The sequence below is a fragment of the Ixodes scapularis genome, unplaced genomic scaffold (assembly GCF_016920785.2).
Source record: "Ixodes scapularis isolate PalLabHiFi unplaced genomic scaffold, ASM1692078v2 PGA_scaffold8__174_contigs__length_109621045, whole genome shotgun sequence".
Lineage (NCBI taxonomy): Eukaryota > Metazoa > Arthropoda > Arachnida > Ixodida > Ixodidae > Ixodes > Ixodes scapularis.
In genome coordinates, this window is record NW_024609883.1 from 60,361,801 (window position 1) to 60,378,087 (window position 16,287).

General features: G+C 46.7%; 1 protein-coding gene across 3 annotated transcripts in view; it reads right to left on the reverse strand.

Moving 5' to 3' along the window:
* Positions 1–15,698, reverse strand: part of LOC8032086 (uridine-cytidine kinase-like 1) — a 36,359-nt gene extending 20,661 nt beyond the window's left edge. The window contains exons 1-4 of one of the 3 annotated variants that reach the window (XM_042287091.1): positions 15,318–15,698; positions 9,749–10,058; positions 4,057–4,299; positions 142–331 (exon numbers count right to left, since the gene is read on the reverse strand). In XM_042287091.1, coding sequence (XP_042143025.1) covers positions 142–331; positions 4,057–4,299; positions 9,749–10,058; positions 15,318–15,463 — 889 coding nt within the window. In that variant the 5' untranslated portion in view covers positions 15,464–15,698. Of the gene's footprint in view, positions 1–141; positions 332–4,056; positions 4,300–9,748; positions 10,059–14,026; positions 14,799–15,317 lie in introns of those variants that run through there. The other 2 variants (XM_029981168.3, XM_029981167.4) reach the window with 2 other exon arrangements.
* Positions 15,699–16,287: the final 589 nt, after the last annotated feature.

Sequence of the window (16,287 nt, forward strand, 5' to 3'; positions counted from 1 at the left end):
AAGCAACAAGGAGACACAGAGGACAACCATGACAAGACAAAGATGCAATGAGAAGACAAAAATGCCCATAAAAGACACACCAGGGCCATCATTCACAAGACAAAGCAACAGCAAGGAGACACACAAGGATGGTTTGCGTACCCCGGGGCACAATGAGGTCTGCGTGCACCATGGTGGGTGCAATGTAGTGGTCGAATGCGGGTTTCACGAAGCGCTCGTACTGCTGGAGGCAGCCCTCCAGGTCCCGGCCTCGGTCCGTGATGTCCCTCTTGAGACGGCGTGCCAGGCGGATGTCACTGTCCGTGTCGATGAACACCTTCATGTCCATCATCTGCGAAGAACGGGAAACAGGCGCTTACGTATGCTGCTGAAATAAGGCGACACAGCCCCTAAAAAGCTACTAAAAAGGAAAAGAAAATTTTTTTTTTTTTTTCAAACTTTTTGGTTGGGACATGCAAATTAATAAATTAATTTTATGTCGAAAAAAATTTTTTTTTAGAGCAATATTGACGGCACGAGATTTATTTCAAAATTCTGCACACATAAGTCCATGACGTCACGGAATTGTCGTACACTCTTTCCACCTTAACGTGATGGCCAAGCCAATGCACCTCTCCTCCACGCACCCAAAATGCCGAGAAGAAACAAATGGAAAGTCCGACGTCCAACACCTTCTCGATGATGAGGCCACGTTGACGGATTTTTGGACGTCAACTACCTGAAGCCAGACCAGGGCACAGCTTGAACGAGAGTGCGCGTCAGCATTCGGCTGCAATTCGTGGCCTCGTGTCCTCGCCGATCAAAAGCACGGCCTCCGCTAGGCGACGCAGAAAACCCGCAACTACGGTCTACAATAGACCCTCGTTAATTCAAACTCCACAAAGCCCCGAATTTAGTTTGAATTATCGGAAGTTTTAATTATCAGAAATTCATCTAAATATGATGCGAGATAAAATAATAATTTGCCACAGGAATAGCTGCACATAAAAAGCAGATATTTTATGATTCCCTCTGCAAGCATACTGACCATAAGCAGGAGGGTTAAGCTCGACTTCGGCGAGAATCCCTCCGAAGTGACTTAACGGGGGAGGGGAGGAGCTTCTTTTGACTCCGCCCCAAACTCCTTTTACTTTTCTGACACCTCCCCGGCGGCGGCGGCGAGTTCCCCAGCGTAGCTCCGATTTGCCCCTACGCTCCACAGTGAAGGGTTTAATTAGATTTAAACCGTAAATGACAGATAAAAATCGGTAACAGCATGGATACTAATTATAAAAATAAAACTTGGATATGGGCTAGTTGGTTAGACAATGTGATGGTTTGCTGTGCTGCGTAGATGCAAGAAAAACGCACTTGATGAAATTTAATCTAAAATAGAGGCTAGAAGAAAAACAGCATACATGAATGGCAGAGACTAACAACTGTGTAATTTCTTTCTCATCTTTCTCCCCCCACACTGCCACAAAGCCACAATAATTTTTCAAAATACGGTGGGGGGGGGGGGCAGCAGAAAGATGAGAAAGAAATTACGCAGTTGTTAGTCTGTGCCATTCATGTATGTTGTTTTTGTTTTATCCTTTAGGGGTATCGGTGGCCGAGTAGACTAGCGCACACCAACAAGTCGGAGTACATGGAGCGAAAGCTCACACTGCAGAACCCAGGATCCTGGGCTCAATCCCCACCCCTGCCTGTTTCAATCTGGATGAGCATCGTACCGGCATGTGGTCGTCTATCACTACTGCGTGGTGCACGTTAAAGACCACAAGCTAATGGTTGTATTGCACCATCTAAACTGCTCGTCTACAGCTGAGAGACAAGTCGCTCGTTAAAGGCAGACTAGCTTCCAGCTGTATAAACATACACACACCAATTTGCTTTTTTTTATACTGTGTTTTAGTTTAAACTCTATCATGTGCGTTTTCTTGCATCTACGCAGCACAGAAAACCATCACAATAATTATAAAAGCCTGTAGGTAATGATAAATTGTGTTCCTGGCTGCAGATTGCCGTAAAAACACATTTGTTTGTAGGATTCACAACGTAGACGACGGTCTGTGCACGGCTCCATCGTTTCAAGGCCGGATCACCAAGCAGTTCATCGCACAGCCACCTGACCACGTCTTTGAAGAGGCAATAGTGTTGTTGAAGATCATTGCCGTCCATGTCAAATGGGTTCGCGTGGCTTAAATACCTATGCCGACGGCGAAACACAAACAAAAGCGCTGCCATTATGAACGCTTCTCCCTTATCTTGCGCCAACTCGCGTAGGTCGGAGACGGCAAGCTTTTCCTATTCTCGGCGGCTTCTGCCACCTCACAATGACGTCACCGCAATTCGCCGTGAGTTTTGAGAAACCGCCCTCTGACCGCCTCAAACTCTCCGTTGTGACGTCACGACCTAGGGAGTGACGGCGCGTGTCGTCACGCACGGCACTGACCAATAGACCATTTGCGATATCCCCCAAGTGCCCCGGCCCGCGCTAAAAGAATCATGGAAACGGTGTTCCTTCAGCCCCTTAGTGATCGCTAATTTCAACCATATTCATAGTTACACAGGTTTTGAGCATAATTCGGAGTCACCCTGAACAAGCGCCTGATATACTTCAATGACCCGTCATATCGCTTTTAAAATTTCTCCTTAATGTCAGTGTTTTTGATACTGTGCATGTTGTCCACCCTTCAACGTGGATGGGCTGCAGAAATCTCTTACATTATTATCATGCTGATATTAAGTCAGAAACGCTAAAAATGCTATAAACAGCTCCGCAGATTCTGAGCTAAATCCTGGTTTTTGTTGTTGTGAATTATCGGCTTTTTAAGCAATTCCTGCTCAAACAACAATCATGAGAATGATAATATTGTAAGAGATTTCTGCAGCTCAGCCAGCTTGAAAGGTGGACCACATGCGCAGTATCAAAAATGCTGACGTTGACGAGAAAATTTAAAAGTAATATGACAGGTCCTCGGGGTATATCAGGTGTTTGTTCAGGGTGACCTCGAATTATGCTCAAAAACTGTGTAACCATGGAGTTGGTCGAAAATTAGCGATCACTAGAGAGCTGAAGGAACACCGTTCCTATGATTTCTTGAGTGCGGGCCGGGGCGCTTGGGAATACTGCAACTGCGAACTTGCGGCATGCTGCAAGTTCGGCGGAGAACTCCCGTTGATTTTTTCGTGCCGAGCTTAGCCCCCCAGGTATGCCACACATGAAACATTTGTGAAAAATGTATGACACAAGTTTAATTACCTCTTAAAAAGGTTGCTTATCATGGACTGTGAGACAGCGCATGACAACTCAAAACAAAATTAAGTCTGTTCATTGGGCCAAGAAGTTGTCTAATGTGAACTATTAACATATGATAGAGGAAAACTGGCACTGCACGAAAGTTTTCATACCAATTTGCGCAGATGCTGCAACTTAGACCTATGGCACGCCGCCACATCGCAGCCTCCGCGCAAGTTGCTATGAACATTTTCGCGTGGTGCCCATTTTTATAGCTCATGCTGCCTTGCTTGAGGCTCGTTGAGTGCGCTTCTCACCGAGCACCAAAGCACTGCAGAGAAGCAACACTCGCAGAAGCAAGCTCCGCAGCTGTTGCCTTTCTGGAGTGCACCGGAGATTGGAAAAAGCGCACTGCACGGGGGCCACGAGAACAAAAAGTATGAATTACACGAAAACACCATTCGAATGAAGCGGCTTATAATGCATTAAAAACATAACGGGATAACCAAAATTCTACAATTTGTTTGAATTAACCAGAAGTACGAAATATCCGAATCTGAATCATCGCGAGCCCACTTTAGCTATCTATAGGGAGTATTCACTGGCGGCCATATCCGTGTGCGCTGCTGCTGAGCGCGTGCTAACAGCGAGCTTTCGCAGTCCTTTTGGAGCGTGCATTTAGCACCATCAAGGTTGTCGGTCTTAGCAGGCTATTAATGTGAGCTCGTTCTGAGCATGCGCTCTAAACATCGCCCACATATATGGCGTCCAGTGAATACCTCCTATAGGATGTTTGTACGTCTGCCTCGAAAGAAAAAGGGACACAACCACATTACCTCGAGCAACTCCGCGTTGGAGAATGAGAGGATGCCCTCGAAGATGATGACGTTGGCCCCGTACATGAACTTGAGGTGCTTCTCGCGGGAGTGAGTGACAAAGTTGTAGATGGGCACCTCGACCCGCTTGCCCTCCTTGAGCTTCTTGAGCGTCTCGGCCAGCAGCTTGAAGTCAAACGCGTCCGGGTGGTCGAAGTTGTACTGGTTGTTGTGGGCCAGCTTGTGCTCCTCCTCGTTCAGCACCTGGGCACGGCAGAGGGCGCACCGTCAGAGCCACTTGGTGCTCGGCCCACATCCAACAGTTTCGGTTATAATAAACGGCCGGTAGAACACACGCGTGTGGAGGAGGCGACTAACTTCGAGCAGGGCTTATCAGGTGCAAATACTTTGTCGCCGACAGAGAACGGCAGGATGCGTCCTTCGAACAACCAACCTCCAGCACAGGCTCGCTGCCTTCCGCCGTGCTTTGTCTGCACGTGCGTGCTCAAGGTACACGAGATGCTGAAGCGTTGCCGGAGGTGGGACTACTGGGCCGGCTTACTCAAATCTGCAGCTTAGCTCAAACCGTGCCAAAGGAAGCACTGCCGAAGCTAGCACACTAGCAGAGTGCACTCCCCGGGCGTGGCAGGCTTTCTTTCACAAGATCTAAGCTAAGACGCTGAGCCTTCTCTCTACCGTTCTCACCTTGGCAGTGACCATAGTCCACTTATTACAAACTCCTAATAAAGTGAGCACAATTTGCGGAACCTTTAGAGTTTGTAATGGACAGGTTGCACAACCTTTAGTCTGTTGATGGCAATCCGCCATTACGACGTAAACCGTCGGAAAAACCGTGACGGTGTTTCCTTCGCTAGCGGTGGCGCCATTCGCTAATGAAGCCCTCAAATCCATTTACCCTCAAAGCGCCAATCATTGCAATGTATTTATGCCACATGTACTAGATCCTAGGCACATGAAATGCCTTAGTCGTTGCTTCGAGGCATGTGGCAATGCAGTGGAATCTGCTTCTGATCGCAACAGTTATAACAATTCTTTCTTAACTGCCAATTACTACTGGAAAAAAAAAATGCTTGAGATGCAGACCTATTTCAGATGTAGTGACATTTTGTTTCACAATCTAAACTCTCGAGATTTCAGTATGCTGGGCTTCCTTTAAGCTCGCTGTGCCATAGCAATATGTCAGCTCAAACAGACGCGATGGACCACGATCTGACAAAGTTTCCCTTTCTAAATACATTTCTCAAACTCTACCAAATAGATTGCAAGCTCGACCGGGATTTGAGGACATCAAAGTTGGGCCAGTGCCACACTGCCAGTGATTTTACACCAACACCACAAGAACCTGCACCAGGCAAGAATTACAACAGGGAGTGGTACGACACGGTGATCGAGGAAACACGAGGACAAAAGCATCAACACTAGTCTTCAACACAGCACAAAAATGCAGCTAAAGAAGCACTATACTTTGCTTAACTTTAAGCGTGAGCATAGCAGAAGCTATTCACATTGCCACCTCGTTGCTCGCCCTGTCGCGGCGGAAACGGGAAGCGCTCTAGTAAGGGTCCATTGGTTCTCCTCCTCAGCAGGCACTGCGAAACTGCTGGCGATCATGGCTGGCAAAATGTCATTTCCTAATGAAAACAACACTCTTCACTGTTCCTACGCAGTACTGCAGGCGGTATAGGATTGCACCTTATTAGAGAGTTTTAGTATTGCGTACAGAAGCAAACACAAGTGCTGTGTGTTTGCATTAAAGTTGCATGCTCCACGCTGCGCATGTGCATCGTCGCCATAGGCCAATTTAAGGCTGCAATGTTGGACTCCGCGCATGCTGCACAGTATGCAGCACACAACACTAATGCAAACACAGTGCATGCGCTCACTCCGATATGCAATACTAAAACGCATTACTGTTTCACTGGTTTTCCAACGCCAACGAAACATGCTGCAGTGAGCAGACGTGCAAGCGGGTAGGTGTTCCTTCGAACTGGACAGCCTGAGCAATGGTGAATAATGGGAGGGGGCACTACAAGCTACGTGAAACGGAAACTCTTCAACTTCAGTTTCTTAACTTTTCCCTCACCACAGTCTCAGGTTCTAAACATCATGATTAACTATCACCAGCTCACCTGCGCACTCACTCTCTTTTCATTACTGACACATATCGCAGACACGGTGAACTCGCGTGTGCAATAAGTATGTGGGAATTCGCTAGAAACTCCCCTGTCACGGGTACGGCAGCAGAACGCGGACGCAGCACATTCGCGCTTCACAGTGCGATATACTAGACGCAAGAACACGGCCCCCTCAAACTCGGGTGTCACGAGAACCGATATCACGTGAAGAATTCACAGGCAATAAAAAATAAAATGCAGGAACGAATTTGGAATTCGCATGTCATGGGAAGGGATACCCCGCATAGTATGAATGCTGCAGATTTGCGTGTCACGGTGCGATAAGCACGAGGGAACCCGCGGCGAGCATGCTTGTCACGTACCGATACCGCAAATCATGCAATAGATAAAATTTAAAAAAAAAAACGGGATGTGCAATTTTTGGGGAGCGGGCATTTGTACGAGACTATACGGCGATTTAGTGCCATGTGTGTCGTATTTCGAATACACTTGAACAAGCTCAAAGCCACTGAGAAAAAAAAAAAAAAGATTAAGTGAATGACGAAACAATGCATCGAAGCATCGTCTCGTTGTTTGTCAGAGTTCTGATGAATACTCTGACAAAGCGACCTGTGCATGTGCCATTCTCGGAGATCAGGCTTACACGCCGTTGACACGACCGCATCGGTATGGTGGTTTCGTAGCAATACTGCCTTCTAGCAAACCGTTACCGCACACCGTGCACTACTGGATCCTTGAAGCATGCTTCTAAGCACGCGCCCCGCGGTCACGGTATCACTCGGGCGGGCGCTTAAAAGCGTGCTTCAAAGGCTCCGGTAGTGTGCGGTATGTGGCAATGGTTTGCTAAAATTCCCTATTTTTTTCAGAATTACCTAAACAAACACAACAGGGTAAACCACTGTGGCCAATAAAAACAGTACTCCAATAAATAAAGCCTTAAAAAAATAACTTGTTTGGTTAGTTTTGGTGCAACATGTGCTCTTGGGAGCAGGATGGCGCAGCAAAAGTGGATTGGCGCACAATGGCGCAATTGGCGCAGCTCTTTCGCCCCTGCATGCTTTACCCACAATTATGGTAATTTTACATGTATTTCTCAGATTAGCTAGAGTGTTTTCTTGCTTTTAGACTAATTTTATTTTAGAACTTGTTAATTAAAAATGCTGCAATTGCCACCAGTGATGATAATTTGCACACTTTTGATTGCGATACATGTTTGTGCATACAAAAATTAGATCATAAGCAACAAATTATATTAGAGCTAAAAAACTGTATTAAATATCTTAGTTGTATTATTATTATTTTTATTAACACGAATTGCAGCAATGTAGGCCCCCGATAAATACCACGATCACAAAACTATGCCATTTAACTATAATAGTCTTGCCAGAGAGGTTTCATTTCGTTTTCCTTTTAGCGTATGAACAACTCTGATATTGTTGTCAAAATAGACAAACAGTCAAACACTTGATGTAATATGAAGTCCTATGCATCACACGTTGCTTTAAAAAATGCTTACACACTTCTGAAGTCTGACTCCAATTCCATCTTTGGGTTTTTGCAGTGAGAGCAGCGTTTCTTAATTTATAAGTTTTGTGGACATATTCTAAACTCATCACCCATGGTGATGCTTTGTAAAAATTGGATTGATTTAGTTATTCTTGTGCTGAGAATAATGTTAAAGCAATTAATCATCTAAATACCTCAAAAACCATTGAAAGGCCCACAGTTCATTATTTAACATGACAATTGCGAGAGTAAGAAAAGGCAGCAACATACAAATATCAGGGGCCCTAAACTCGTGAAACGCAGAGTTGGAGCTAAAAGTTTGCGGAGCGCGCCTATTGGATGTCGGCGAAAAAAGCGCGAAGTCATCATCGTGATAGGCCAATCGGTGCGCTCTGCCAACTTTGGCCCCGAATTTGTGTTTGACGAGTTTAGAGTCTCAGCAGTGATCTTTCCACATATTATTTTTTCATACTGTATGTTACCTGTAAGGTGTCTTTAAAGTGACACTGAACTAAAATATTTTGAAATGGCTGGATCGGACACGCATGTAACAAAATAAAGTCTCTACGAACAACTCCTTTAACTCAATAATTATGCTGTGAGACACATCTTGAGTTATGTAAGACTCTGAAATCAACACCTATACCAAGAACTTAAATTCAAAATAGAGGTTAATTGCGGTTTCGTTCCAGAATTAAAACGTGCCTCCTGGCATAAATATTATGCTAAACAGGATTTTTGCTTTCAGGACACAGAGGTGACCTGCACTCATAACACCCTAGCTTCCTCATATAAGCAGGTATAATTTGTGTCGTTCAGTGAAGTCAGCACACTTGACTGGCTTAGCAACTGGTATGATATTGCTATAACCGCCACTTTGGAAAATGAGTGGTGCCACCTATAGTGAACTGGAGTCACGAATAAGAGCGAGTTCCAGGCTTTTCACGTCCTTGCCAAGCATGTGCGCCTGTGCAGTGCAAGTACTAGCTTTCAGGGCAACATGCTCAAGCTCGTAGCCTCAGTTTCATTCTCGCATGAAGCAAAAACAAACTATATTGGGCCAATTAAGCTCTCCAACTCGCTATATAATGTCAGCCCTTTTTGGACGCAAAAAAAGACATTTAGGTGGGAGCTCTGGACAGCCGGTGAATTGTGGCTTGTCACGAAGTGATATGTCGGTTTTCACTAATGCTTTTGATGCATAAAATGAGAATGGCAGTTTGTTTGCCCTGTCAACACACCGGGCCTTTGTTTCAAAATTCCTCGACCGGTGCTCTGACCCGATACACACTTTACAATTTTCATTGCGATTTTCTCCCATTTCTTGGGATATGGGGATTTTTAAACTGCACAAGAATGCCAGCACATTCTTCCTTTTTCTTGATATAGGCCAGTTTGGGAAGAGTGTGCGTGCAAGGGGAGAAGAAGAAAAACAGACAAGGAAAAGAAAGATGGAAGGCAGCCGTTGAATCTGACATGCTAGACTAAAACGTCAAAAAAATAAAAATGGGCAAGAGTTCTCTACCGGCAGCCATGTCCTTTGCTCCTCTTTCTTCCCCCTGCTGCGCCCGGCCCTGTTGCTCCTGCGCCACTCTAGCAGTACGCAAAGCCCGCAAGCAAGAGCCTTCACAGTATGTGTGTTGTCCGCTTTGCTGCGGCGGAGCACATGCCAAGGAAAACCCCCACTCCGAGAATGGTTGCCGACCGCATGCTCTGAGCCCTTTCGATCGACGCCACATGCTCGCTCGAGGTAATATTCCAAACTCCGGCTCAAAAGCACTATGAGCCGCGCCCAATGAATGGTACGCATTTAAAACGCGGAACACTAATTCTAAAGCAAGACGTGCGTAGGAGGAACCGTTGCGAAACGAAATAGTCCTCGCTGGTATGCGTCTTTAGAAGGAGACTAAATATCGTCGGATGGCTAGATTGCGAGGACACCGTCAAACCTCCCGTATAATCGTAAATGTGTCGCAATTCGATTAAACGGCGGCGTTCCGCTGTATCGCCGAGTCGAGAGAGATTAATTCCGCAAATGCCGCAACGGGCACCTTGTAGAAGGAGTCCATGCTCAGCAGGGTGACCCAGGGCACGTTGAGGGCCTCAATGATACGCCGGGCCACCGTGGTCTTGCCCGAGGCACTGCCCCCGCAGATGCCGATCACAAAGGGCTCCACTGACTGGCCGTGGGCGTCGTACCACGGGGGACGCCCCGCAGTGTAGATGGTCCGCTGGCGGGTGTGGAAGAGGGGGTCTGCCTTGGACGCTGACGCCGAGTAGGTTCGCTCCCGCCGGTGGCGCCGGGGGGACACGGACTCCGGCTCCAGGTCGAGCTCGCTTGACTCATCGATGCTCGTGCCACTGGAAGACGAGAAAGTCGTTGGGGCGACCTCACACGGAGCAACTTCTATGCAGAGCGCGAGTTCTTCTGTTTCTTGCACAGGGGTTGCGATGATGTCAGAACGCCGAGCTCTTATTGGCTGATTGGACAAAATAGTGAATAGGCACCAAGGCATCTAACATTGAGGTCTACCCGCTATCCTTTCATTAAAAGTCAATCGGAGCTCAGTGTCGTTCTGACATTACCGCAACCCCTTCGCAAGAAGCAGACGACTTGCTCTCCGTATTGCCGTCTTGGCGTCGGAGCGGCCGAAACAAAACGCAACAGCTGTGAGAGCTATGCGCCATGTTTTGTCACTGTCTTTGATAAAGACCAACTGTCCGTTCTAAATGCCTAGCATTTATAAGGCCTCTTTGCACTCCTCCTTTTGCGGGCACGGTAAGAAGGCCACTAAAGGGCACGTTCAGAAGGTTTTGTGAATGTATAAAGCCGTCAGTGTCACGAGACACGGCGACATCGGATCAAGCCACGTGACCCAACAACACAGTGTCACATTGCAGCGCAACGCAGAAATGTTACGTGACGTCGCCAGAGGCCTATAAACACGCGCATTTAGAGCACCCTTGGGACGACGCGCTGTCACCCGACGCTGCGAAACGATTGGGGCGTAAAAACCCCTAATTAGGAAAAATTGAGATACGCAATCTCTAAGAGATGGCCCAATATATGCTACGGATTTAAAACGTAGTAGGTCTTTACCAAAATTTGGTGCAGTCTAGCTTTTGCCAAGTGAAAGTATTGAAGTATGTTGTAGCACAGTCCCCTTCGCGTGTCAGGGGCAGGCATCCGACGATTTTGTCCAGCTCGATTCGTTTCGGTTTCGACGGTGACCAACAAACAATCGTTCAGTACAAGTCCATGGTCCAAAAGCGTGTCAACCCGATTGGACCGAAGTCGAAGACGAAAGCCTTCAAAGCACTAACCCAGTTAGTGCACCGCAATTTGTGCCAGCATCCCGTCAGTCGTTCGTCTGGGTGAGCGCCTTTGACTCCTTTGTTATCGTTGGCCAACAAGATAGGTCGCAATTAGTACAGGGAGTACGTTCACGTGACATCACCAATTGAATTCGGTCGCACTTCGGCCAACTTTGCTGTGTGCGCGCAAAAACAAGAGGAGGCGAATTTCTACCTCCCGTTCTTGGCATTAGTCATATGTTCTTGCGGCTCACGTTTGTTATCATTTCCACGCTGGTGTGCCAATTGTCGGTGAGTGCGCGTCCCAACGTCTATGTGCTCATTTGAGCAACTGTGCGCATGGACAGCTCTCCAAAGACGGGCCTCCTGGAGAAACTTTCTGGTAGCAATAAGCCGGAAGCACCTGTACGGGGTGCCGGCAGATTCAGCTTGGAGTTCAATAACATATCAAAGGTGGAGTAAATTGGTATGAACGATCACGTCACGCACGATCCGAGACTAATACAACTACTTGCTAAGCCTACGCACTGGCAGCTGTACCCATTTGCGATTATAAAATCAAAACAACATAAGCTAATTGTTGGTTACATATATATAACAAAGTGCAACCTATATATATATTTTTTTTAAATCAATCGGTGAATTTTGATTTAGTTGCAAATTTCCCATGCATTTGAACAAATTCCTATGTAAGCCTATGAGGGTGCTTCGCCAGATTTAGACAGTTTCAAAATGCTGCATTTAGGCAGGAAGTGTTTGAAGTGGTTCCTAAATTGCGCTCATAAATTCCCACAAGGGCGGTTCACGGTAAGGCACGGTGGAGTGCAGTGGCAACCGTGACAACAGACAAAGTAAATCAAACTCTGATAAAAATGCAAGGAATCTGTAATATGAGGCAAGCGCATAGGGCCGCAAGGGTTTATGCCAAAATATAGATAGTTTTTCCAGATTAGTTTTCTACCTCAAAGACTTCTCTGGTAACGGCTTCTTAAATGTATGCTCAGAAACTTACCCTCGCACATTCGCAAAGTCACCAAAGCGCAATGAAACTTTGCACCACCTCGAAAGCTGCATTTGCACAAAGTGGAGATCGTCAGGCGAAGATATTGGGCTGGCAAACGGCTCAATCCCACCTAGAAATATTGTCACTACAATGTTTACGGACCAATGAATTACGCAACCCCAACAGAAGAGAAAGAGAGAACGCTCACAAGGTGAAAGAGGCTTTCTAAATCGAGGCATTGTGTTTACAACACCCATCAACATGGCATCCTTCCAAGTGACCTTAGGACTTCCTCGTTGTGTCCGCATTATGCCCCTATCTTTTTCAAGGTAGCCGAATTCTCGAACAAGGAGAAACAGTTCTGTCTTGCATACTGTGTTGGTGCATTCCCAGGTAGCACCACATCAACCCCGCCCTCAAACTCCTATGAAAGAAGCCATAGAACAGCTGTCAGGGACTGACAGCTGTTCTATGTCCAGCAATGCGATTGCAATAACAGAATCTGTATGATACTTTTCTTTATTTCTTTTCTAGGGCGAGTGACACTTTACTTTGGCCAATTTTCTCGTAATCCTTCTTTGCTGTAGTTTTCTAATGTCTAAGGTGTCCCAACCCTACGTTCCGCTGTAAAACGAGCCGAGAAAATCGGTACCTGCACATAGGAAGTTTAGCAATTTCACCTAATGTGAACTAGGTAGGTCAGTTTTACTGTGTGAACTTTCAAGGCGCAGTTCTCTTCCCATGAAAAATGAGAGCAAAAATCATGTTATGCGCATTTGCAGACGACAGAGTTATTGACGCTTTTAACTTGTGGCACCACCTCCCGATAAGTGCACCAAGCAGACGACTTACTGTGTTGCCTGTTTGCTGCGCCCATCGGGAGATGGCCCCTCAAGTTAAAAGCATTGGCAACTCTGTCGTCTGCGAACGCACATAATGTGAACCTGAGCAAGTTTTTTTCTCTCATTTTTTCCAGAAAGAGAACTGTGCCTTGAGATTTCACACAGTAAAGCTGACCTACTCGGTGCACATTTGGTGAAAGTTTGAGCTTCCTATGTGCAGGCGCCAATTTTTCCGAATCCTTTCACAGCGGGAGGTCCGTCCACATGAATATCACAACATTTCAGAAAGCTTTTGCGTGTGTAAAAGTAGCACTTAGCCACGACAACTACACATATCAGTGCCGTCCACCGGCGCGAAACGAGATACAAACATCCGTGCTACTAAAATGTTACAACACAACCGAAGCAAGACAGAATCGCGGGAGTCAGCGTGTACATCAAACCAGCATTTTAGATGAAACATAAAAGGACCAAGAAATGTACCTACATTCACTAAAATACTTACACGAAAAAACTGAAAAACAAAAAAAGAAAATAATCAGGTTGTCAGCCGACTGTTGCGTTACCATTTGTGAGTACTACCTTTCAGTGTCAAGGCGAATCTCTCCAAAGAGGGGCCTGCGAGTCCATAAACCACATTTGAGCAACAAAAAGTGTCAATGAAATCATTATATGTTTACCCCAACCCGTAACTGTGTATTGTGCAAATTAACAAATCACATTGTCACTGCAGTGACCTATCGTGTTATCGGGCTACTCACTGAGTACACTTCAGCTAATTTCCTACTAACGTGCCACTGCATTTTCTTTTTTTTCGCCATTCACACGTAAATAACTAAATACAGCAGTCGCTGCATATTTTCTACAGCCAATGTTACTAAGCACGTGTGTCCCTCTCATCATTCACCGATGTAAAGGCCGGGTAGATGACGAATCTCTCAAACCACGCATACACACACACAAACGCTGTGCCACGCGTGTCAACGAGAACCTAATCTGCGCTTTCCTCACTACTCATTCTCTTGCAAGCCATTTTTTCGGCGGATGGCCATGCAATATGCCGTCCCCAACCACGGCGTTTTGTTGTTTTTTCTCGCTGATTTCTGGTCGATTTTAAACGGACACTTTGAGTTTCTGCGAGGAAAAAAACATGCAGGATCGACGCTCACCTATCTGAGCTCGCCGAACTCGGCGGATTGCCGGCGTTTCCGAGCATACTGATCCGCAGGGCGCCTTTCGACAACGTGACTATGCCGCTTCGCTCCTACTGTTTTCTTCCTGTTCTTTTCGTCCGTTTCTTTTTCGGGGGGCTAAAAATATAAACCCTTTAAAACACCGCACGTGGCCCGTGGAATACACTCCAATCACTCCCCGAGTGAGTGTGGAGTTCCACCTTCAAGGTATTCAAGGTCTGTTCCAGCGGCGATAACACAATCGCGAGATACTGAGGAAAAAAAAAAAAAAAAAAGATGTGCAAAACAGCCTACCTCGTCATACGTAATGGTGAGTGAGCGCGAAAAGCGAACACACATCGACCTCGGATATCACTAAATGATTCAAATCCCTTTTCTTTGTCAACTTCTCTCCCATTTTTTTCCCTTAAAATGTTTGTTATTTTTTGCTGCCTGCTGCTCCGACCGTGATAACGCGTGAACTTGAGTTCCCTACCATCCCTACCCTCCGAGACCAACTCCCCTACAAGTTGGCAGCGTCGCACAGCAAACGTTAGTCCTTCTGCGGGTTTTGCGGCAACCGGAAAAATCGGCAGCCGAATAAAGGAGACCGGTATATTTCTAGAGCGCGTATTTGTGTACCCTGGGCGACGTCGTAAATCTTAAAAGCTCGAACTCTGCTTTGACGTTGCTAGAAAAAGAAAACAAAGTCGCCCATCTATTGCGGACGGAACAGGTTTCGGAATGGAATCAAAAGTTCTCGATGCCTAGCCAGGAGGGCGCCACCCGTCGCAACTGCAAAGCCCGAAATTTTGATTCAATCGTTTTGCGTCAAGCCAAGTCCCTGCAAATCATTTCTAGCGATAAAATACTAAGTAATAAATATATTTATGCTCGCTCTTCCGAGGAAACGCCCTTGATTCGCGTGTTTTGCTTTTCTTAAATTATGAAACAATTTAAGTATCCAGACATAATCCAGGCATGACACCTAGTGCCGCCATCTCGTGTGGGTTGTCGACCCTCCGTTGTCAACAGCATCGACAGCACCCCGTTTCTAATTATAAAACAAAGTTCACTGACATAATCGAGGGTGTAGTCTCCTAGAGGAAAATTCGAGAAAAATTACGACAAACTACGCTCGCTAGCTAACATAGCTGGATTATTCTAGGATACGTAAAAAAGATCGAACGTGTCGACACGCTGTCCTCACCCTAACGAAGCAAATGCCACCAACTCGACATTTCAATCATTGAAAACACAGACGTCCACGCGTACAGGAAAGACATACTTGACGCAGTCCGGACTGGGAGATTTCGAAGCCGCGGATGGAGCAGCAGACCGCTGGTTCTTGTCGCCGCCGGCACTTCGACGTACTCCGCCGGCGTCATTCTCCGACTGATGATTACTACCACTCTGATGCTGCACGGGAGGCATGATGTCGCGCTCGTAGCAGTACGAGATCTGAACCCGACCACCAACTTGACATTTACAGTCCGGTTAGCTAAGCGAGAGCAGAAACCCACGTGTTGCAGCAAGTCGGGACGCCGGCTTCGCGGAAAAAGCCACAAAGCGCGACACGCGAATGTTTGGGAAAAGTGCCAGATTCGGTTGACGGACGCGTCGCGGCGGCGCTGGCAAACGGTCGCGTACGTCGCATGAACCGGAACGATATGCGACCCTTGGCTGATCGTAATGCGACGCGCTGACGGCGACACATTTTCGCTAGGAACTTTTCTATTTTTTTTTTTTTTATATTTTATTTCTGTGTTTCTCCTTGGCTTCCTCCCTAGGAGCGTACGTGTGGAGACGGAAGGAGCGCAAAGAAAGAGGCACAAAAACGTCGCCTGCTCTCCGAGTTTTGCGTCAGAAACGTCTTGCCGACTGTTTTGTCTCCCCACGGGTCGAATTCGGCATCTCGAGAAGATTGTGAAGAGGGTATGGCCCCAAAGATACCCGAGTGGTAAACACGGATGCGGGCGATTAAATTAATCGGAACGGAAAAAAGCACCGTCCAGATAGCAGACGACATGTTGCTGGCAGACCACCTTGTGGTGTCTTTTCCAGCCAAATCGAAACTGACGTGTAGAAAATTACGTAAACAACTGCGGGGTTTACGAGCAACTAGGGGTGGCACTCAATTGGTCGAACGACGTTTTAGCGACCGCCAACTTTTCATCGAAAGATGAGCGGTGTTTACGGGTGGGTTAACATTTTTGTAATGCGACGCGACGCGAGCGCAGAGCGCGCAACGGAGGGTG